General features: G+C 38.1%; 1 protein-coding gene across 1 annotated transcript in view; it reads right to left on the reverse strand.

The window, feature by feature from the left end:
• Positions 1-24,687, reverse strand: part of HEATR1 (HEAT repeat containing 1) — a 34,732-nt gene that overhangs the window by 392 nt on the left and 9,653 nt on the right. Inside the window, exons 12-44 of the mRNA XM_058021004.1 lie at positions 24,176-24,283; positions 23,672-23,767; positions 22,557-22,645; positions 22,043-22,254; positions 21,659-21,780; positions 20,880-21,077; positions 19,970-20,153; positions 19,559-19,707; positions 18,706-18,898; positions 17,980-18,152; positions 17,476-17,643; positions 16,389-16,631; positions 15,519-15,650; positions 15,028-15,134; positions 13,831-13,974; positions 12,963-13,081; positions 12,575-12,696; positions 10,990-11,118; positions 9,533-9,763; positions 8,726-8,852; positions 8,259-8,422; positions 7,589-7,635; positions 6,803-6,926; positions 5,884-6,024; positions 5,379-5,668; positions 4,492-4,642; positions 3,803-3,961; positions 3,003-3,137; positions 2,646-2,750; positions 2,384-2,552; positions 1,524-1,678; positions 1,026-1,184; positions 219-327 (exon numbers count right to left, since the gene is read on the reverse strand). Of these exons, the coding sequence (XP_057876987.1) occupies positions 219-327; positions 1,026-1,184; positions 1,524-1,678; positions 2,384-2,552; positions 2,646-2,750; positions 3,003-3,137; positions 3,803-3,961; positions 4,492-4,642; positions 5,379-5,668; positions 5,884-6,024; positions 6,803-6,926; positions 7,589-7,635; positions 8,259-8,422; positions 8,726-8,852; positions 9,533-9,763; positions 10,990-11,118; positions 12,575-12,696; positions 12,963-13,081; positions 13,831-13,974; positions 15,028-15,134; positions 15,519-15,650; positions 16,389-16,631; positions 17,476-17,643; positions 17,980-18,152; positions 18,706-18,898; positions 19,559-19,707; positions 19,970-20,153; positions 20,880-21,077; positions 21,659-21,780; positions 22,043-22,254; positions 22,557-22,645; positions 23,672-23,767; positions 24,176-24,283 (4,954 nt within the window). The remainder of the gene's footprint in view (positions 1-218; positions 328-1,025; positions 1,185-1,523; positions 1,679-2,383; positions 2,553-2,645; positions 2,751-3,002; positions 3,138-3,802; positions 3,962-4,491; positions 4,643-5,378; positions 5,669-5,883; positions 6,025-6,802; positions 6,927-7,588; positions 7,636-8,258; positions 8,423-8,725; positions 8,853-9,532; positions 9,764-10,989; positions 11,119-12,574; positions 12,697-12,962; positions 13,082-13,830; positions 13,975-15,027; positions 15,135-15,518; positions 15,651-16,388; positions 16,632-17,475; positions 17,644-17,979; positions 18,153-18,705; positions 18,899-19,558; positions 19,708-19,969; positions 20,154-20,879; positions 21,078-21,658; positions 21,781-22,042; positions 22,255-22,556; positions 22,646-23,671; positions 23,768-24,175; positions 24,284-24,687) is intronic.

The following is a 24,687-nucleotide window of genomic DNA, read 5'->3' on the forward strand; positions in this document are numbered from 1 at the left end:
TGATCTCAAACTTGCACATGGGGAGATGTGCAAAGGCTACAACACTGAAGAAGCCACCATAATTTAACTGAACTTCATGAGTGTTTACCATAATCCATTTTGGTTTGCATTTTGCACAGTATAAGCTACCATATACAAATTCATAAGATGTACAGCAGTTAAATCAATGAGCCTGTCTGAATCTGAAATGAGTCACTAATGCCAGTTTAGAACATTACCTTCCATAAGCTCAGCTAAGAATGGAATAGATTCTGGTAGCAGGACCAGGTAGTTCTCCTTCAGTTTTTGTGCAACTTCTATCAAAGCAAGCAGGGCAGCAAATCGGACCTAAACCAAAACAATTACATAAAGAAACAAACATTACAGCATAGTTCCCTGTTTTCCCCTGCCCTAACCTTCCTTCCATTCATTGTAAGGTTATAATCTTTCATTACTGAAGGGAACTAGTTTTAAGCTAATTTAAATACTAACATCTGGGTTAACATAATGGCAAATACAAAAGAGGTTGTAAGAAGCAAGTAATGTTGGAAGTTATTTGATATACTGGACTTTTAACTTCCTGTCACAATGCCACTTCCACTCTTATCAGGGCTTAGCTCAGCACTGTGAAAAACCAAGTACACTCCCTTGATATCTGTAACCTGTCAATAGGAGAGTCTTGACAAAACTCTATGAACAGGTCTGAGAGCTGATAACTGTTTTCCTGTTACCCCTCTAAAGTGCCCCTATCTTTGTACACAAACAAATATCTCTTATTCCAACAGATACCAAATCTTAAAAAAAGCCCAAACCCCACAACATGAAAGACACGGAATATTAACTGCTTACAGCTAGAGCAGAAGAGCTTGTTGCACCCATCTCTACAACTTGGGAATACTGTTGTACAGCACCAGTATTTTAGTTTAGGCTACTATTTCAGCAATGACTTGGTTAATTCTGACTTGGGAGAGTCAGAATTTTGGGAGCACTGTTCCCATTTTCTAGCACGACAAAGAAAACCAATTCAAATTCTGATGGCTCCCAACCTTAGGAGAACTGTGCCTTGTCTTCAGCAGGATCTGGTAGTTCAGTGGTTTCCAAAGAGAATCATCTGCCATTGCCACTGAAAACTGAGCTATGCAGGGTATCAAGTGTGCTGTCACTCTTTCCTGGAACTTCTCATCTCCTCCAAGCACATTTTCTAGCTGTGGAAATAAAACAGATCCAGGCTCAGATAAACCAGCCATAAACAATTCTAGCTTTGGCTTTCAGGTACTCAAGAATTAAGTCAAAGCTCATCAGTGGGAGTGCACTGCTCTGCAAGAGCTCAGTAAACATGCAATGAACCTTACAGAATGAAGAAATTAAAAAAGGATACAAAAAGTCAGTAATTCAGAGCCTTAGGCAAAGAAATCAATTCTATGGCCCAAAAATGATGAACTAATGCGTCCTTTTTTGTTAAGGGAGAGGACTGACATCTGATTTCTTTTGTTAACTATGGGAAAAAAATCAGCTATGAATTGTTTCTATGGATTTGTCAATACCTGATCGACCAGAGGCTGCATCAAGGTTTCTGCTCTTTCTTTACTCAAGAACTTCTGCGTGTCAAACAGGAAGAGCTTGTGCAGACAGTCCATGGTGAACTGCAACAGTAGACAGCTCTTTTCTGTGTTATTGTCTGAGTCAAAGAAAGCTTCATCTACACATGAGCCAAGGAGAAGAAAAAAAAATATCATTGACAGAATGAAAACACAAAACTTCCCACAAAACTGCAGGACAGAAACATTGCTAGTCTGTCAATGTAGCTATGGGATGTACTACATAGCAATTATGTACTCATCACTCAGAACAATCAAGTGGATGTGATACATTATCTGGCGATGAGCTACTTCCACAGCAGGTGTGCTACTGATGGAAATAAAAGAGAATAGCTGCTGGCTACAGAAGTGCATGGCCATACCTGTGGATATGGAGAATTTCTTCAGGTCACAACTGGGATGGGCAAAATTTCCCACAGAAAATAATAACATCTATTTTTGCCCAAAAAAGCAGAGGAGTCTAGATACACCAGGCAGCATATAAAAGAAGTCAATGAATGAAAAAGGAAAAAGTAAAAAGAGAAACCCTCTTTCTACACAATTTCATACTCAAGGAAACTCACGGGGGCTGACACAGAAAATTTTCATTTGGTCACAACATTGTAATAGCAGCCCCATGCCTATAGATGAAAAATGTCCTTTGGTTCCATAAGAGAAAGATTTCTCATTTACCACAGGAAGAAAAAGGAGAGAAATGAATTATGGGTGCTGTGAAATAAATCCCGTAAGACTAAAATTTCTGCAATTAAAATTAGCCTCTCAGCAATCAAGACTAAGCCTTTCTTAGCCAGTAACTGACAACTTACCAGTTTTAGAAATGTTGACCTGGTTCAGTGTCTCAGCAAACGGCTTCACTAAGTGACCAGCAAAGAGGGTGAAGAGCCCCTTGAGCTTGTCTGCAATGCAGTCTGCTATTCGGTGGAATGTCAGCAGCCTGTCTCTTAGGGCAGCCTCTGTTTTGGACCAATCAAAGAGCTGAAAGTGAAAGGCAGATTAGCTGTTTCCTGTGTCTGTGCACTGGAAAACACAAACATGCTGATGCAGATGAATTACATTTAGACTTCTTACCTTGAAGAAGAGGGGCCTGAAAGACGCTTCGGAAAGTTTCATAACCATACTGATTAGACAGTCAATAATGTAAGCCTCTATCTTACCAACTTCCTCTAAATCATCCTAGAAAAATCAGAAAACATAATTCTAAGTCTGAAATGTAAGAATTTGAGCTTTCAAAGCACATTTTAATTTTTTCTATTTCAGACTAAAAACTACCATGTTTTCCACCATAAAACCAATGTGGAACAGAATATCTGATACCCAGAATTTCAGAGCACGTGTACAATGGAATCTGCTAATCTTTTCTTAAACAAGTGATGCAATTGGCATGTAGAGAGGTGAAGCTGCTGCTCATCCTCCCAATTGAGCTACCTCAGCATGCTCTGTTCGGAAGTCCAAGACTTTCATGAAAAATGCTGTCAGTTCAGCCTGATGGGAAATCAGGTGCTCCTTCTCCATACCAGTAATGTGCTCCTTCAAAATGTTCATAAGGGGACCCAGGCAGTTCTGCCAAAACAAAAGCAAAGCAATGCAAAGGCAACTGTGATATTGACAGTAATTGAAAAACATAACAAGGGAATTGGATTTATGTACTTCATGCATTTACCCACTGAAATACTGTCGATAAAATAAATAAGCTTTTTCTTTGTACTTTTTGGGGCTTAAGTTAGTAGGATTCCTGAAAAGCATTTTGTCTACCCTCTGCCATACTGGAGAAAATTCTCACTCACTCACGTTCCTAGCACATAAATGAAGTCCTTTATGAATGGGATGATCTCCAAAGCATTCATCATCTAACATGCAAAGGACATTAAACTGGTAGATCTCTTCCAGATCTACCTTTCCTGAATCACTGCAGCAGTACAAAAAACTCCAGAGATAATAATATAAAGACTATGGCAGATTTGGCTGGCATGGAGTTAGTTCTCTTCAGAGCAGCTCACATGGTGCTGTGCTTTAGATCTGTGACCAAAGCAATGCTGATTACACAGCGGTGTTTTAGTTATTGCTGAACGGTGCTTGTGAGACTCCCTTTGTTTCTCACTCTTCAGCCAAAGCGAGGAGGATGGTGACAGCCACAGTGCCAGGAGGAGACACAGCTGAACCAAATTTTGGCTCTTTGTTTCTTCTCCATCTTTATGACAGTACTGAAGGATGAAGAAAGCCCTTACCTTGCGGGTATGCAGCACTTCACTGTAACACTTGGTGACCGCGGGCAGGAGTATGCGGGGAGCCAGCCTCGTCGCTAGGATGGATTTCAGTGCTGCTACACGGACACTGATCTGGGAAGTGGGACCGAACTCGGCCACAATCTTTTCCAAGCGGACAACCTGTGAGGAATTCCAACAAAAGTTAGGCCTACTTAGCAACTCAAGATTTTATTTTATAGTAGTTGTCTGCTTCAAATGTCAGACAGGAATTTTGCTGCTTGCACCACTTGGAACACCTTATGCTACGGTCTGTGTACAAAGCCTCACTGTCTTCAGAAGGCAAACACTGAAAAATGCCTATGTCGGCAGCAGAGGGTTAGAATGACTCCCACAAGAGTGTCAGATACACATTTGAGGAGACTGAATATTACAGAATAATTCTTTGTGATTCACCTCCCTTTACAAAGAGGAAAAATATAACCTGAGGGAGGAGAAGGAGATGCTTTTAGGTTCTGTATCTGAGTTACCTGCAAAAGAAGGTGAGTAGAAGAGTGGTTATGAGCTTTCACAAAGTTGGCACACACTCCTACTTCAGTTTCAGAGATAAGAAAGTAATGCCTGGGATTACTGGATACTAAAAAAGTAATTCTTCTGGGATCTGGGCAGGTCCTGTCCCCCCTTTACACACCTGTAGGAGTCACAGAGCTCACCTGCAACAAGCACTCCAAAAGGTAAGGACTAAGGAAGTGTGGCAGTGTTTCTGCAACCTTTAGCAGAGCAGTGATGGCACTCAGCAGGTAAATCTCATTGGAGACCAGCTCCTTCTTACTTTTTAAAGTCTTCAAGAGTGCTGGCATCAGCCTGTGAATAACCACACATAAACAGAGAAAGGTGAAATAACTGACCATTTGGAGGTATGTTTCCAATCCAATAAATCCATCTGTTAAGCCTGCAGGGACAATTTTCAGAAGAATTTTTACATGTGTATTCAAGAAAGCTCAGTATTCTAGGCTCACTGTCATATTTTATTTTGAAGCTAATGAAGGATATTAAATTTAGAGTCACAGAATGGTCTGGTCAGATGAAATCTTTAAATATCATCTAGATCAACACCTTTCACTCTATCAGGTTACTCAAAGCCCTGTCTTTAGTTTAAATATTTAATGACAATAAGAGATTTGTATTTGTAAAGAAATGAAACAGTTTTACAAGGAACAAGTTAGATACTTGGATTCTTCTTGGATAGGGAGGATAAAATAATGTAGCATGAAGGGTTTTCAACTGTTTTTAAATGCAATCTGTTCTACAGAAAAAATACCAAGAATGGTCTGATTTTTCTAAAGCCATAGAGGTTGCCTCTCTAGCAGCAGACTCCATAAGGAACTCTACTGTGCATTATAAAAGTCTTGCAATTTTTCCTACTAGTTTCTTAGTTCTCTGACCACAAAGCACCTTCAAGCACTAGAAATACTTTTAATTTTGTCTGCCCAAAACACACACAGGGGCAGAGTGCTTTCATCAGCATTCCTTCAGTAATGCATTTTGGTATAACTAACTCCTGCTGCAGCTGGTTTTGTTAAGAAGAACCCAACAGTACCTTGGAAGCTGAGGTATTGCTTGGGCTTTCAGTGTACAGGTGACCTCAGCTATACACAGCAAAGCACTTCCCATCACATTTTTTTCTTCCTTCTCTGAAGAAATGAGATCAATGGCTGTTTTCAGAACAGGCACAAATGGCGCTGGATTTTCTGTGCCAAAACCTTTGCAGAGCAGCTTGAGGCTGAACAAAGCAGTCTGCCTGTTGATGGCTTGCTCCTCCTCTTCCTCCTTTCTTCTGCACTTGACAATGGCAATGAGCTCAGGAACCAGCTCTAAGAGCTGCAGGATCTGAGAGGACAGGAGAACACACATATCAGATATTCAGTGAGAAACTCAGGACCTGCAAGGTGGCTGTGGGCAGGCAGCCTTTGTGTCACTGCTCAGGAGCCCTTGCCAGGCTTGGCACTGGTATGTGCCATCTTTACAGGGGGTCAGGCACTTGCACATGAATCTCTCTCTGGGTACTTTTGCTAAAGGAACTGGGTTTAACCCCTTTGCCTCACCTGGCTCTTCTGCCACTTGGTGCGCTGCTGCACCTTGTTGTTCAGGAGGTCCATGGCCTTGCGTCTCACCGACGGCAGCTGATTCATCATCAGCCCCCCAATCACAGGGATGAAGGTTTCTGTTGGCAGTAAGGCATTGACCTACAAGAAAACAAACAAACAGTACCATAAATGCTTTTGCATGCACTGTGACATGGCAGCCTCCTGATAAGACTCTCTTCAACTTCCCTTATGGGTTTCAAGAACGAAGAAGAGGGGACAAGCCAGCAATGCTGTATCCGAGGCATGCAAAACAACAAAGCAGGTTCCAGCTTTGTTGTGTTCACTGGCTGCTAAGCAGCCATTATCCACTAGCTCTGAGATTTCCTCAGCAAGTCCTTTTGTCCACCCTTGTCAGCTCTATCCCTCTTTACCCAAAATAATTCTGCCAATGCCCTCTCCATGTACATAATGAAAACTGGAATATGCTTTACAGGTAAAAAAAATTCCAACAAGATACCACTCAAATTCTACAAATACATTTCTAATCAGAAAAAATAGTAAGAGGGAAAGTGTAAGGATTTAATTTCATGTAGAAATATGCAACAGCATTAGCTAAATGATTTTATGAGTTAACAGTGAGAAATGCTGCCAAGAGCCAATTTTCTCCACCAGACATAGTAAAATGACTGCTTACAGCCAGAAGAACGTTAACCTAAAGGCAACAAGCATTCCTGATTTTTGTTCTGCTTGTCCTAAGAAGCTGTTAGCTGTAGTTATTCAGGTTGTTAGCTGAGTTTAAACACTGATGTACCAGGCTGCAGACCATCCAATGAAATATAGTACTAATGCAACAGGAAACCCTACAAAGTTTATAATCATATCAACAAGCAAAAGCAGCAATGCTCCAGTGCTAACCATGGGGGCTAGTGAGACTTACTTTATCCAGCATATCATAGCACTTGCTAAGCAGAACCCTCCAGAATTTGGCTGTTGGCTTGTCCACATTTCCTTCCACTGAAGATGCCACAGTGTTTATGTACTGAAGAACTTCTTCTAACAGCCTAGACAGAAAGGAAGTAACTTTCAGCAAGTTACAACAAGACTAAAGAAGTCTATTGTTATTACTGGAAAGCATAAAATCTTACAAGGCAACAAAAATACAAGGAAATGAAACAGAAAAATTTAAAAATGAGCATTCATGGAACACAGCATTTAAATAAATCTTACACCCTTTTTCTCTTGGAATAAACATACAAGCTAGGCCTCTGCAAAAGAAACCCTCAATCTCCCTATCACTGGCTTTTACAGCACAATGGCTACAACTGTGATCTTTGATTACACCGATACAGAGGCACCTGTGAACAATGATCCTTTTTTTTTTTTACCAATGAACCAATATATTTTGCTAAAAATCTCAAATTCCTTTGGTGATTCAGACATGAATAGCCTGACAGTTATGGCCAAACATGTAAATAACCTCTATCAAAAATACAGAAAAAGAGTAGATATTGGGTGGAGTAATCTTTCAGAAATAAAAAGTTTCACATTCCATTAAAAGAAAAAAAATAAAACAAAAACAAGTAATGTGCACATAACAAATACTGCTTGTTGCAGAGGACAATTAAAAAGTATCATTAAAGGTATTCTAATGGCACTACACCTAAAGATATTCCTGGGTTGCACTAAAAGTTAAAAATAGGAGTAGGGCATATTTAAAGCATACCTCTGTTCCAACTCCTGCAGCACTTCTGGTTCTTCATATTCAACTATCTGGTTTAAAAAGCAAGAATGAAAATATGAAACTCTCCTCCTATCATTAAACTAAAATGCCAGAATACACTAATTTGGTTTTTCTGAATCAAATGTCCACTAACATGGTAATTATGAGTCCCTACATTTGTATTTAAGCCATCGTTCTAGAAGGAAATTTGAGAACCTTAGGCAATGCAGTCACATTAGCAAATGCAGTTCATGCTGGTGGATGATTTTCAGCTGAAAAACTGGGTCTACCTGCTAGAGTCAGAGCCTGAAATTCATAACATTTTGTCTTTACAATTAACAGCATGAATCCCACACTGAATTTGGAGTTACACAGGCTGTGAGTGAAATCCCAAGCTCCATTAAGCCAGCGGGAATACACTGGAACCAGAATTTCACTTGGTTACCTATGCATCAGTCACATAAATGGAGACTGTCTGGAAAAGCCTTATTAAAAGTAAGTAACATTACTGAGAGGTTTCAAAACTGTGCCAATAAAGGTGTCAGCACGATACACTGGACAGTGCCCCAACTTTGAACATAAAGTCATACTAAAAAGTAAATTACACCTCAGCTATTACAACATGGCACAATCACTTACTGTGATCAGTCTAGAAGCAAACTGCCATTATTACCTTTTTCACAAAACTCTGAGAAGACAGAAGCTGTGACATGAAGGAGACTGACAAGAATTTGAAATGCCGGAGTTGTTTGTCGGAGTGAGATTCCACATTAAAGAGCTGCCCCTCCTGATTTTTTGGCATTGTCTTACACGTTAACTTCTTTGTCCCAGGATCATCTGTTGAAGACATTGACAAAACAAATTTGCACCCAAAAATAAAAGATATTTCATTTTGGATCACAGAAACAAAGTAAAATTACAGTTGTTCAAAGTCCCATCCAGCCTGGCCCTGAATGCTGATGAGGATGGGGCACCCACCACCTCCCTAAGACACTTGTTCCAGTGCTTCAGCACTCTCAGAGTAAAAGTTTCTTCCTTTTATCTAGTCTGAGTCCATCCCTTTTTAATTTAAAACCACTACCCCTTGTCTCTTAAATTAGGAAGATTTACATGCATTTGCTGTCTCTGCTTTGTCGTTACCTTCTTTATTCTCTGGCAGCTCTGTCAGATACTGGATTATCTTCATCACGCTCTGGAACTGAGAACGTACGTTAAATTCGCAGCAGATGGAAATCCAAAATTCAGTGTCTGCTTCCAGAACAGCATCCTGTTAATGGTTCAGGAAAAAAAAAAAGAAATATTTCAAGGATTAAGAAAGAATATTTCTATCAATACTAATAAAAATACTCAAAAATGCCTCAGTGAGCTTGTGAAAATGCCATGCTGAGCTGGACACTTCCAGGATTAACACCAGTGGTAAAAGCAGCAAGCCCTTGGAGAGAACAAAGCTCCAGAGGGTAGAGAGAGAGATTAAACTGCTGCAGCAAAGACTATCTTCTGACCAATGTTCCTTTAATAATTCTTTCTATTTCCCCCATAAACTATGCTTTCACCTAATCTCAGGGGCTGCCTACACAAAAATTTATTAGGGTTTTCATCTTAGTCTGTAGAGAAAGACCAGTATCATGTTTCACAAACACAACTGAAGGGAAAAAACCCAACTTCCTTACTACTGAAGCACTACATAATTAGATTATCAGCTCTTCAAATCAAGGACTGCTATACAATCTGATCTAATCTATTGTTCAGGCCCCAGGACATTGCACTATTGAATGTGCAGTACAAGTCACAGCCAACATCACCATCAGGTTCTGCTGTAGCACAAATCCAGAGCTCACTGCCTTTTCCAGCATGACCTGGGGCTTATTAGGAACCTCCCTAAAGGCAAGACCATGAAGAATAAAGATCAGGCTCTCAGGGAAAAAGCTGACCCCTCAGCCTGCTAACCTTGTCTGTGCTTGGCGTCGCCGTCACAGTTTTGGTCACGTACTGCTCAAAGAGCAGCACCAGGAGAACCCAGAGGAATTTGTCTCCTCCCACCGTAGTGATCAGCTGGGACAGGATGGGCAGGCGCCGGTGCTCCGGCACGTGGGGCAGGGCATCCACAAACACTCGAATGATCTTGATCACCACCTCCTCCACGCTTCCCGAGGACTCTGACAAGTCACTGTCTTCAGCCTGGGCACAAACACAGCAGTTCAGACACGTTACTGCAGCAGGGTACAAGGCCTTTCTTGCAACTTCAGAAAATAAGAGAAAGCACTAAGTGCCAGATAGCAGCACTGCCAAATGCATAACCTCAAGGAAAACCTAAGTGCTCCCAAGTAAAGTTTGTAATCATACAGCTCCTTTGCAGTGTTAGAGGAAGATGCTTCAAATAAAATTTAAAAAGGAAGAAAAAAAAGAACAAAAATGAGAAAAACTCTACTTGGCATCAGCTGAAACAAACAAGACATTATCAAGAGAAAGCAAAGCCACATCCTTCAGAAAACTTTGAGTTAGGGTCTTAGATTCAAGGGCCTAGGAAAAATAATATACACAGGCTAAAGAGTCTCAAGTAGCATTAGTCTCTTCCCACATGTAATAATCGGGTACAACAAATAATTTGTCACAGAAACTTGTGCGAGCTGCTAGGAAAGATTTTAAAGAAAAAAAAAAAAAAATTAATTTCTCTTTCTTTTTATATAATAGAGAACTATAACTGATGAGGATATATAAGGATGAAAAATGTGTACAGATACAATTATTTATAGTCTGGGAAATCCTCAGCCCATTATTGAAAACATTTTCTTCCTCAATTCATTTTTACATGACATTATACATCATGTTTCATGTTTAAATCTAATTATGATCCAGAATCAAGATTTCTTTGGTGCAAGAGAAATCTGACTGAAGAAACTGTTGATTTGAAAAACAAGGATCTATTTTTGTTTTGATTTATAGCCATTTATCTAAGAGGTCCAGGCAAAATCAAGAAAGGCCCCACAAACACCAGCTGGAAGAATAAAAGCACTTCCACTTCTTTCAAACCACATCTACTATTCCTATGACCATGACATATTATAGAACTAATAACCAGATTCTTCCTTCCAATGGCTCCTCTACTGAACTTGCCTGTTATTTTTATGACAAAAAGCTTGAACTTAAAATGTGTTTCTGGACCTCTCAACGTACTGTTGGGGTAATTTTGGCTAAACCATTTATAAAGTGCAGAAACTCAAGACTGAAAAGAAGCAGCAGTCTGATGAACTTGGTCAGAGACACAGAAGTCTGAATTACATTATATTACATACAATTTAATGTCTATAAAAATAATCCTGGAGTGGGTGACAACTTATTCTACCACCAATATTCTAAATAAAGTTACTTAATTAATAATCTTTCCATTAAGTAGACAAATGTACCTGTATAAGAGCAGGAATAACCATCTGCACTGTCTTGTTAATTACTTGGAAAGTGTAGGTGTCATCCAGACGCAGGACATTTGCTCCCATGAATGTAAAAATGGGCATAATGTTGTGAAGAACTTTATCCTGGAAAAGAATAGATGAAATTAGTTCATGCTGCTGTGCATACTGTACCTTGAGGCATTTCTCATTCCTACAAATGACACTAGATTATTAAAAAACCCCAAAAAATCAAAAGAGAATCATTATTATCTTTCAGAATCTCCTTAAATGAGTTTTAAATGCATATTGTCCCTTAATGCTACTTATTGTGTGACTGGTAGATTTCTAAACATTATTTAGAAACCAAGACACACATCCAAGCAACTAATTAGAGAGTGGAAATTGAGAATTTAGTGTGATAAAACACCTTGTATCCTTCAGTGCCAGGTGAAGACAAGTAAAACCAGCTATGAGGAAATCTGCAGAAGCACAAAATGTGGTTGTGGCACAGATTCCAGTGATTTTCCCACCCACGTTTTTTTGTATCTGTAAAACATCTGTAATATCCACAATCATACAGTGTAAACTAACCATACTAATCTCAATTTTTGGCTTTTTGGGGCCTAGACTGTAATCACAGTAACCAATTTTAAGAAGGCTGGATTAGAGGTGTCACCTAGCTCAAAAGTTAGTTTCCTACATTTTGCCAGGACTTAGAGGAATAAATTATGGGCATATTTTTCATTTAGTTTTAGTGATTGGAAGAAGTACTTTAGATTTTAAAAGTGAGATTAAATGAATACAACATGTTTGCTTCTATTCTGACCTTGAAAAATTTTTAAGAGCCAATATTAATGTAAAACAAATGCCTGGTTCTCTAACAGGAGATGGCAGTAAGATGGAAACAAAACTCCCAAACAATAAAACTACAAAGTCCTCCTACAAAAATTTATGAAAAATATCACAGCTTTATCTTTAGGAAAACATGCTACCTTTCCAAACATGTGGAGAATATATTGAGGTGAATATAAAGATGCAAGCTGAGTTTGATACACCTGGGTACATTTTGCTGGTTTAGAGTTTCAAAGCAAAAGTATCTTAGAACAGTGTGCAGTCAAATTTCAGTCCATACAAGAAAAGGCCTGTTTCTTGGTCAATTAAAATCAGAACAACCCAGTTCTATTATCAACTACAATTTCATTTTTCAGCGTTGTACAAGATAGGAACTTGTAAGAATGCATGTGCTAACAGACCAGGTATTTTCCCTTTTTATATAAAAAATCAGGAGAAAGAAGAAACAAGACATAAGAACTATGACCACAGTAGAAAGGTCAGGCAGGGCTGGTGTCAGAAAACTGCTTCCATTTCTGCTGCATTTCACTGTGAGCCACAAATGGCCGGTAACCAAAGCATCAAGACAGACGTTTGTTTTTAACTAAAATGGAATAGAAAGCCCTAAAAGAGCAGGAACCCTGTCCATTTGCCTCTGGCTCCTTTTCAGCAAGTTTTTCCCCACAGAACAGATCTGTATGTTCTTCACTCTACCCAATATTTGGAAGCCAACAAAAGAGCCGACGCATAAATTCCAGGTGTTACTTACAGGAAATATTCCAGCAACAGCACCAAGGAGCAGCAGAGCATGGTGGTGTGTCTGGGGCATTTTAGAATACCTGATGCACCGAACTATCAGTTCCACACTGAATTTTTCTTTGTCCAGGATATCTGCAGGTAAAAATACTCACTTATTAATACATCAGTGGCCAGCCATGTAGGAGCAAACAGTACATTCAAGCCCTGTTTTTAGTGTGCAAACCATAACTAATGCATCTACAAAAAACGATTAGGAAGGTAAACTTGTTTACCCTCATAGAGAAATCCCTCTCTCCTCAACAAAACAATGTAGACTAAGGAAGAAAACCAAGTTGAGACCATTGTTTTAATGCTGAGCTGTGAGAGAATTACTAAGAGATGAGTCTGGTGATTTTTACCTGCTGGGACCTTGCTACCATCTGATGACAATTTCTGACAGATGTTCAGCAGGCAGCTGAGGATCAGCTGCTTTGTATATTCCATATTTTCTTCTTTTGATGCCGCGCGTTCCAGACACCTATACATTCATGGAAAAAAAAGAGATGCAAAAATAAGTAACCAAACTGCACATTAAGACACAAATAAGAAACTGCAATTTTAATTCCACATAAATTCTACATGGAGGCTTCTAAAAAGTCTTTGCCAAAAGTTTTGGCAAAGTTTCTTCGCCAAAAATTTCTGGTTTTTTGTCTTTAAATGCATCAACTGGTCTAATAAAAGACACATATATCAAAGCACTGCCAAAAACTTAAGTAACACCTGGACTATAATTGTTAGTCTATGTACAAGCAAGTCATAAGGAAAGAAAGACAAACACCCAATCTATATAAATTTACCCTAAGTGCCTGGATATAGGGCTGGCAGGAAAAACAATCATTTCCTTAGGTTACACTGGACTAAGACTGTTTCACAATGTATTGGGAGGAATTTCAAAGCTTAGAGAATTATAAAACTCTGCTGAAGACAAGAGTCCTGCCAATTATCCCAGTTTTAACATAGGTGTCATCCTTCTTGGCAATCCCAAGCCCTCTGCCCAATACAGTTTTCACAGAAGAGAAGCTATGCATCAGGTAAAAATCTTACTGTTTCAAAGGGAAAAAAATCATAACTTCCCATTCCCCTCCTCCTCCTGACTGGCCTAAAAGAAGTTCAGTTGAAAAAGGCAAGCTAAGCTACAAAACATGGCAAAAAGCACAGGCCCAGTAGCCCATATTTCCATGTTTAGGGTGTCTGCTGCAGCAGAGAGGGGTCCAGGCTCTGTTTTACCTGCTCAGAAGGTTGAAAAGTGCAGGTACCAATGCCTGCGGATGCCGAAGCTTCTTCTTATGCTGCAGTAACTCCAGAATAAGCATCACCCTCTGCCAGCTAGAGTGCTTTGTTGCTGGTGCCAATTCTGCACCTTGAGGCCTTCTAAAAAGACAGGACAAACAATCATGGATTGTCAAAGCAATGCTACAGTGCTTCAGGAAACACACACACACCCCCAAGTAAAAAAAGACAATTCTTCTCTCACATAGTATTGTATGTCCTTTACTGCTGCTCCCTGGAGGGGTGGCAGTGTGTGGGCTTTTGACTGAAGCAGCAACACATTTTAAACAAACAGCAAAAAAATTTCGGACTGGACTTGAAAAAACAAGTGTTTATTGGAAACAATTCTGGACGTGGGGAGGAAAACAAACAAAAAAAAAAATCTGTTGCCAGGTAACTGTCTAAATGATGATCTGCTTGCCATCCAGGAAACTTACTTCTCTGGAAATACTAGTGGTTAACACACTGACTATGCAGGCAATGGGGGAGAACGTATGAGTATGTCTGTTTGTAAACTGTGACAGGTACAGTTTACAGATGGGTCAATCTAATAGGTGATAATTATTCAAAATGGTCAAGTGAAGGAAAATTAAAAAAGCTATTCCAGGTCAAATCAGGAAAATTAACTCAATATCCTTTTTCAATATGGCTGAAAGAATATTTAAAGAGAGTAAGTACAGTGAACAAAACAGTTCCCCATGAGAATGGAGAGAAGAAACAGGACAAAGATTTAAAAATTAGTGATTATATTACCACCTTACTGGAAACAAAATACTGTTTTTCAGTCAATTAACAAATATTCTGATGAACATCTGTTAGGTTTCAGCCAACTGTATGTAATTTGTCCATGCATCTATATTTTACACTAACCTTACCATTAACAAAAATTAATCTTGTTCAACTGTGCCATGATTCTATAACAGCAAATGTCAACATTAAATATACTGGATTTTAAAATATATTTTGACTGTATTTCCATGAGCTCTCAAACAGTGACATGAGTTGGTTTCCCCATGCCAAAAGTAGCTTGGATTTATTTTACTGTGAAAAGAAGAAATAGTTTCTTGGGTTTTCAGTACAAGCTATGCAATGTATTAAGACAAGTGGTGTTTTCAAACTGCATGGATAATACTTGTGGGTTTCTAGTTACTTTACCTCTGTTGCTGCATTTTCTGCCTTCTAGTCTGTTGAACAGTGGCCAGATTTTGGGTTTTCTCAGGAGGCTCCAGTTCTTTGACAATCTGCTCAGCACACACTGTAATCTGAAACAAAACAATAACAATGCAAGCACCAATGAACAATTTGTCACATCACATATCTGTGCCCTGCCTTTTTTAAAAACACATCTCTTTCATGCACATATGGGTATATAATCCACATATTCCTGTCATATTCCCAGAATAGAAGTGACTTCTGCTGCATTCATTCACTTAGTGTAGTAAGTCACTGATAGATGGCTTTTAAAGAAACACCTTTTAAAAGCAGTCATTTAACAAAATTTTCATGCTATTAACACTATTCTCTGACAAAAAGCTTCCCATTCCTTTCCCACTATAAATGATATAAACAACAAGTGTTACTGAATGTAGGTGACACAAAATCACACTGCAATGGGTTGAAACATATTTCTGGAGGTTGCCACTTACCCCTTTAAACACACTGCTGATTGTCTGGGCACAAAGTGGGTTCTTACAGTCTAAGAGTAAGTCAAACAATACTTTTAGTAGCTTCTGTTGCACTGTCCCATCTGACACAGCTGCAAAGAATGGCTTAGTAATCTACAAAAGGGGAAAAAAAAGATGCAGAGAGGTTTACTTTAAGAGGGTAGCAAAATTGCAAGGTGTTGAATTAATGTATGTTGGATTCTGTATGACACACCCCATCATGGAGTACTGCAAAAAACTGCATATTAACTACATACTTGTATATATCCAGGCAAAAAGATGTAGATCACAGGCACATGAAATATCCAACAGACAAACTGATTTCTGAAATTTTTCACACAACTGACTGGTGTAGGGAACAAACTTGCTGTTGCCAGCCTTTGGGAAGGACATGCCTACACCTGGCCAATACAGGCCTGAATCTGTAGCTTCCTTCAAATTAAACTATTTCTCACCTACTGTATTTTGTTGACAATTTTTCCTCAGATGAAAAAGATTAAGTAAAGCTCTTGTCTGACTGACAAAAGCCTAAAACCTGTGGCACAGCAGCATCTAAAACGATACAGGAACTCATCTGCAAGCAAATACAGTATTACTATTTTGTGCTTGTCAAAATGCAAAAAGTAGAGCAAGCAGCAATATCTCCTTCTGATAATTTTAAGAGTTCAAGTTTTGTAGCCTGTTTAGATGTTTCAAAGACAGTATGGAGACACTGAAATCTTGTAGTAAAAAAAAGACAGGTCAAAAGCTATGGACTCCTCTACACTGAAAGAGCCCTTGTATATCCAATCTCAGACACTGCTAGCTGCTTTAAGCATAAAAATAAATAAAAGGTAGTTCATAAAGCCATACCTGCCCAAGTGCTGTGATCTGAAATGGTGGAATTTCTTCATATATTTTCTTGGCAGCATGCAGACTTTTGATAAATAAATCCAGACTCTTCTGATTCTTGCACAGGAGGGTGGCTGAATATTCATTAAACTTTCCAAGGATTAGATGCAGGAGAATGACTTCATCTTTAAACATTGCCTCAGCATTGTGAGAGACCTTCTGTAGCAGACGCTCTAGTATAGGCAAGAGGTGAGAGAGAACCATCTGCAAACAGAGAAAATGCATAACAGGAGGTTTTATCCATTCTCAGTTTAACAACTTTCCAGTAGCACAGCTTCATTTTACTGCAGCATCCTCTCTCTTGGACCACACTGCACACAGTATTTTAGGCAGCAGCTGTTCAATTGGAAAAATACAAGGTATAATATGAGATTACCCCAAGTACTTGCTCATCTGCTCCTTAGCTATTTTCATTTGCAGAACAGTATTTCATAATTTCAAAGTACAGAAACAAGGTAATTTTTCCACCCATTTATGATTGCTGTTTTCCACAAAACCCAAATGTGAAGCAAAACAACTAACACCCTCTATGCAGTTCATAATCTTTTCAAGACATATACAACTGAACAGGACATAAAAATTCAAATTTAATTCATTTTTTGAACTTTGAAGTCATATTTTCCATCACTTGGAGAATTCTGAAAATGCTAGATAAGACTAGGTTAATATATATAAAAGAAATTCACAGTCACTACTTGATACCTTGCAATTCTGTACAGGAAACTCAATGTTCACTTACCAAAGTAACACATTTCTTCTGCAGCAATCTCTTCTGAAACAGTATTTTTTAGTAATATCAAGGGAATTTCTTTAAAAACTCCAATGCAAAATTCTGCAGCCATTACATTCCAGAAGGAGCATGCAAACGTTTTATGTTTCATTAAACCATACTTTGCAGCTTCACTGCATATTACTGGAGGTGTCAACTTAATACCTAATAATCTAATACCTTGTGGAATTATTTAACAGCATTATTTCTAAATTATATGTGATTTCAGCATTTCACTCAAATGCAGAATCCATAAAAAACTCAAAAGGCAGCACTTACTTCACCATGGATTTCATGAAGAATTTTCATTAAGTTTCTTGCAATATATGATGGGAAAATACGGTTATGTACACAATCAAGTATGTTTTCCAAAGCTTCCAACAATTTTTTTTTCTGGGATTTCTGTTTTGACTGTGTCTCAAGATCCTCAAATAGAGTTCCCATAATCTGGTTCATTAGCAAAGTGAAAATTAAGTTATTTTCTTGCAATAAAAATGCCTTAAAAGAACAATTATTTGATGCTTTCATAACACTGTCATCTATATATAAGCAGAGTTCTTCATCTGGAAATAAACCACTGTTAATGCCTCTTAGGTTCTCAGCCCTCTGCATGTAATAAATCACCTAAATGTTTTTATAGTTCCTAAAACAATTATAAGTCAGTCCACTATTGGATACAAAGACAAACAACTTTCCTGGTTAACTTGATTTCTTTTCTGTGAGACAGAAGCTCACAGCAGCAGACAAAACTTGTATTAATAGACACCTTAATTAAAAAAATACCTGTGCTATGTATGTAGGGTCAGATACAATCTCTTCTGTCTTTTGCTCCAAATGCTGAAGGACAGGATGAAACAGAGACTCCTTTATTCCTCCCAAGGAATGGAGGCAGTTGAGAGCAGCCCTTCGAACTTCACTCACAGGACTAGCCAAGTTAATTAGCAAAGATATCACCACTGCAAGAACAATGAGGGAAGGAGGACAAGAACAGAGTAAAGTGAGTGGTGAAAATCTTACTGCAGCTGTCCCTGAAGAGGCATCAACATTACTTTGGATTTAAGAAGTTGTCTCTTTTCACTGTAAGCCTCTAAGGTACACAAAACCAAGTGTCTCACACGAGTCTCACAGATTCATGACTCTGAGCTTCATCACAGTCCTTATACTCGTGTTTAAGCTCAGAACTCATATATTGCTAGTGACTGTCACATCCTGAGACTGCACAGACAGTAATGTCCTGTAACTGACTCCTTCAGCACAGCCCTGTGCTACTTTAACACTTATAAAATAAAAAAAAAAGTGGCTTCAGTTACTTCAAGCTTGGACTTACAACTGCACCAGTGAATCAGCAAGAGAACTGTCCCAGCCCAGTGAAGCTGAACATAAATAACCTGAGAAACCCTTCATGGTATAAAACATTGTAAAATTGTACAGAATTAAAAAGTACAGTGATTGAGTGCTAAGATGAGAGACAGACAGACCGGCAGACAGACAGATAGAATTTTACTCTACCTGGAGATGATGGTGATAGCAGTTGTTTCTTGTTCTGGTCTGCTAGTGATTCAAGCAGTGCATAGCCAATATACAGAGCCTGAGTCTGTAGCATTGCACTGACTTCATAGTTCAGTTGATTTGAAAGGTTATAATTGTAAGTCCATAAAATGGAAAGGAATTTGAAGAGAAGATCTGAATTTTCTAGATGTCCCTTAAATTTAACACAATGGAAAAGAAAAAAAAAGAAAAAAGCACTTGTTTAATTTATTTGGCAAACTGCTACTGAAAACATTTGATAAACCACCCCACCCACTTCAAAGGAGTACTTTGTCTCAGAAAGAGAACTTTGTCCCAGAACAACAGAGAAACAGTCTCTTTTGAGAAGAAAAAGTTATTGAGTAAATGCTGCATGTATACACAAGGCCAGATGTTATTTACATATGCATGTGAAAAACCATGAGATGATGTAATAAGGAAACACAAAAGTTCTCGTAGAAGTTTTCCTTCCAGTTTCTGTATTTAAACACTAACAAATTTTACAAATCAACCCTTTGTCTTGCTACCAGTTAGAACCAAAACTTTTTCCTCAAACTTTAGGCTCTTGATCTTGTCCTGCGAATCAGTGCTGTTTGCCTCCAATAGTACATTTATGTTTTGTTTTTTAACTTTAGTTTTCCATTATTACATTTAATTAGGGCTAAGTAACCCAGCTGAAGCTTACACTTCCATCTCCTCACAGTACTTGAATGCCACAAGCAGTGTAGCATGACCTGTTGACCATTTTTCTTAGTTTTTCTTATAAGTAATGCAATCATGAAGTAGTTTCATGACTCTGATTCATAATTCAGAGCACCAAATGCAAAAATAATACCTTGAATAAGAGATTCATCAATGCTCTGTACTGAAGAGCATCTCTTCCCTCACTAGCTCCACTGACAAGCAGGTCAAACAGCCCCAAAATGATGTGCAGGTAGTCTTTGCTATCTTGCTTCAGAGATTCAGGATTCCACCAGTATTTCTCTAAAAAATACAGGTTATAATTAAGACACAGCAGGTGCATAGGAACACCCTCAGAAACCAGGAGAAAACAGACATCTCTAGTTAAAAGAGGACAATACATTTGGTTGATTTCACGTTCACCAGTAAGCAATCTTTATAGATGTCAGTTACAAAGGAGAAGGTTAGGGAAGCAACATTTCCATGATTCCAACAACTTCTGAAGGGAAAAAAAAAACTTTCCTTTTTCACTGGTGTGAGTAACAGGCAAAATCTTAACACCTACCATTTCCAAAGGCCACGGGAATTTTTAGGCCTTTAATGAAGTTTTTCAATAAGAACAGAACCATAGCTGACTCCTCTGCATGAGCAGTCTCATCACTTTTGAGCTTTTCTATATATGCAATTAACAAGTCCTCAGGCACCAAAGTGTCCTCTACTGTTTCAACAGACCAACTTAGGGGAGTTTCCTGCAAATGAAAATAGATTTTAATGTATTCTGTCACAATTCCATGCAAAAAGAAACCAGAAATTTAGCATTAACATTCAGCAACATTTCATTTCCAACCTCCAAAGAGGTATCCTTATGGAGTGAATTACACTTCTGATTTTACATTGAAACTTGCATCTGCAGTTTTAAAACCTATGCCAGCTCTTTCTACCATAATTACAGTGTACATAAATGAAGTAACAGAAGAGTAAATTATCAGTCTCTTTAAAATACCTCTTCAAAGGGATTGGGAATTGCAACATTTTTGACAGTCAGTTTAACACTTTCATCTAGCTCTGTTCCAGAAAAGCAATCCATGTTTCAGATACTTGCGTATACAAAAAAATCATTAATGGAATAACCTGAGGTCAGAATAAATAATTACCATGTGCCACTATGTGTGTATATGAAGGGATGTACACACAGAAACACAACCTGCTCACATGGGTTTCTTACAGAAAAAAACCCTAGAGGTGTTTCTCAACAAAATAGGTCAAGAAAACTCCAATGGAAACACACATAAAATATTAGAGTAATTCTTAATGGCACTATTGCCAAGTGTGTGTTTTTGCTCTGAGAAGAAATGAAGGTGAGATTTTTCACTGCAAGTTTCTGAACTTGGTCTTCAGTAAAAACAATTTAAAAACCTTCTTAATACTGTTTTCAGTACAAAGAAAATGCCCTCTCCAGACTGTTTACATCTTACCTCTGCAGGTTCACAACTTCTGAGATTCTTAATTTTTTTATCCAAGAAGCGGAAGACTCTGATAGCCACTGGAAGATAATTTTCCCTTCTCTGTGCATTGCAGCAGCGCTGAACAAGCACTGCACCAATTATATGAGTAGTTACTTTCTGTCTCACACTGTCAGATTCTGTTTCAGCAACGTGTATCAGGTCATCAATCTTAGAAAAAAACAGTGTTGGACAACAAAAATCAGTAAAACAGTGGGAGTTCCCTATGACTAAACTGAACATGTAAATGAAAAATGGTGTAATACTATTTAGTTTCTATCATAGGTAAAAAGTGACAGTCTGCTGTAATTGTACTCTTTGAAACCCTGCAATGCACAAACATCAGTTTCTATGAACTACCCACAGGTACACCTGCTTGCTCTCTAAAATTTTTTTTTACTAAAGTAAAAATTCCTCAAATTTAGTTACACTAATCATTTGTCAAAAAAGGTAATCAGTTCTTTTCCTTAAGTTGAGGAAGAAATTGGTTTTACATGGATGGTATTATGGTTTGGTATTTTTTATATATATATATGTAAATTGTATATAAATACATAAATACATACAGACATAAATAGATATAATTTTTATATATACATGTATTTGCCTAGCAGCTTGATGATAGCATACTAGTGCCTATAGCAGCCATGCAAAGCTCTTCAATATCACATTTGTTTAACAACCTGAAAAGTAATCAGTCACCACCTGAAAAGTAAAACTTCTCCAAGGTTAGGCTGACATGGTACACTTACCATTTGCAATAGTAAGGAAGGGTCCTTTGATGTCAAATTTCCAGAAAGCAGACGAATCATTTTCTCATTGGCCACTCCAACCAACTCTGCAGACTCAGCAGATTTAATTGCCTCTTCAAGAGCTACTCCAAGGGGGAAAAAAAATAAAATCAATAATCTAGATATAAAATTCATGTGGCTCAATAATATTTAGAATGAGTCAGAAACGTACTAAACAATTTCTACCTCTTTTCAAAGAGTTTTTTTCAAAATCCATTCAGTTACAGCATGATAGCCTGATAGTGACAGCCTGCGTCCTTCAGTATGTGTTTAGGTTCAATAAGGAGGAGGTCCTAACTTGCCACAAGTTTTCTCTTATCAAATTAGTTACAAGGAACACTTTACCTTCTGGCCAGCCTTTCAGTAAACGATGTAAAGAGCAGAGATCAGACTGTGACAAACAAACAGCCATTTTCCAGTCTGCAGATTTTGAATTTGCATTAGTGATTATCATAAAAGGTAACAACTGCATTACTGCTGCATCTAGCAGTTCTTTCTTCTCTTTTAAAATCTCCTCTTTGACTAAAATTTTTACTGTTTGCTCCAAAACCTTGTACCTGAAAGAGAACAAAACATGTTGAAAATACATTACTCAAGCACATCAGCAACTTTTCTTTGATTTGTTCTCTATTTTCCATGGTGATTTTCTGTATCTAAACAGCTGTAACAACAAATAAGGAATTAATGGGAAATGGTATGGAAATAATTGGACATCTCTCTTGTAACTCAGCATAGCCATAGCATAACAAAAAGCATTTGCAGAGAAACACAGTTTTTAAAGTACTCTTTATAGTTTCTTTAAAAAAAAATGAATTTGTACAGAAAGAATGTAGACTGAAAAAAAAAAGCACAAACATACCACTTTCCATCCTTTGAAAGATCAGCTTTCTGGAAAATGTTCAAAAGACTTGATACTATTACTTCTGGATTGACTTGTTCTCTGAAAATCTGAATGATAATCAAGAAAAATGAATGAAAATTCAACAATATACAAAACAGTTGACCACATCATAATGGAAAATGCATCTGCTATACCAAGTGGGAACAGAGATCAAATATGACTAACTGCATTCCTGCTGATGTTCATGAAATGAAAATACTATCAGGTGAAAAGAAGAAATAAGGCTGCCCAGTATGCCCTCTTGATAGCTAAAGTATGGAGAATTTATTGAATGTGGAAATGTTTGGTAAAATTGATAAATGAAATGCAAACTATATTACAATTAAATAAGAATTGTTTTTACTTTACATTGTATCTGGATCACATAAATGTAAGGCACATTAACAGAAGAAACTAAAGTTTAAAGGAGCCCTCACGTGCTTCTATTCCTATTTACTGGTGATCAAGAATGAATGAACACACAAGACCAATTCCACTACTACTAATAATATTCTCCACTACTACTAGCAGAAGCCATGAAGAGAGACTGTTACTCTAGCTGGAAACAATCAGTACAATGCATACCAGAGTCCTATCCAGTAAACCTGAGCTGGAGCTCAGGACTTTGCCACTATCAACTGACCAAATGACTCGCATATGGAAAAACTCAGCTGAGCACCTCTCACTGGAGCAAAGTCTTGTGACTGCACCACTTTCCATCCAAAAGACAGATAGTGTGGCTTGCCTTTTTATAGAAAAACATACAGAATAAGCAGGAAGCGTGCCTCAAAATAATAATCAAAGATTTAAGTATGCTTCAGTAGCTACATTAAAAAAAAAAGAAAAACAAAATAGATAAATTCACTTTAACTGCCCATCCCTTGGTAAGGATCAGGGAGCAGAGATTTGGGGGGGGATTTGTGAGATGGCAAACAACACAAGCCTCCTGTATTTGTGCTGCTTCATCCTGTTAAAGGATAGAAGTCATGCAACAGGAACACAAGGACAAGAAAGGCAACTACACAGAATACATTCCAGACACACACACATTGGAGACCAGGTAAAATCTCGCATGCCAAAAAACACACACTTACCTCCAAAGAACTGAGAGCAGCCATCACAACATCTCTGTTGTCATCCTTGAGCCGTCCAAAAATTGCTTCTTCTATGAAAGCCTGATCAAAACCTTCCTGAAAAAAATAAAGGAAACAGAGTCAAAAGGAAAATAAATCATTTGTCCGTCGAACACTTTACAGGCTTTTAATATCTGAATTCTAGTGTAAGAGAAGTGGTAATATCACCTAAATTAAACCTCACAGGCAGACTAACTTTCAATAACAAAAGAAAGAAAACTAGAAATATTAACTAACTTGGATTTTATGAGAATGTGAGCAGCTTAATCAACAAGAACTATATCCAGACTCCAGAACAGGGGGAAATGGTGACAGAAGCCTACTGAAAACACCATGAAAAGCAGTAAGGATGACGTAGGCACAGTCTCACATACCACTCCTCTTCAACTGCTAAGTTTGGCAAACAGCTTTTTGAAGACATTCCATGTTAAATCAGTTCTGTAAGTGAGAGGTTCAGACACAAACCTTTGAAGTTTCAATAGCATCTTTCAAATGCTGAAGAGCCAGGACCCGCACAGCAGGCTGAGGATGATTCAAACTAAGCAGAAGGGAGGTATCAGAGACTTCCAGAAACTGAAATACAGATTTCACAGTGACCCCGGTGCATGTTAAAAATATTTTAAATACACATAAGTATAATGGGAGACATTCTTACGGCAATTTCTTGTATCAGAAGAAAACCTGCATGATCAAGACCTAGAAAGTTAAACTACAGTATAATGATATTGTGTAACTGTTTTAAATTATTAAATTTCTTCACTGTTGCAGACAGTTTTTGGAAGATAGCTTGAAAAGTACAGTAAGCCACAGACACCATTATGTCCTAGAAAAGCATTACGCTTATCTAAGGATTCTGAGAAAGCTCTAGTGACAATGTCAGTGTGACAGAGCACAGACAGAAACTGCTAAAAAGGCATCCCTGCCAGTCCAATTGCGTGCACTTATCTCAGGAACCTTAAAAGCTGGAAGAGAGTCAT

This window comes from Melospiza georgiana, chromosome 3 (assembly GCF_028018845.1).
Source record: "Melospiza georgiana isolate bMelGeo1 chromosome 3, bMelGeo1.pri, whole genome shotgun sequence".
Lineage (NCBI taxonomy): Eukaryota > Metazoa > Chordata > Aves > Passeriformes > Passerellidae > Melospiza > Melospiza georgiana.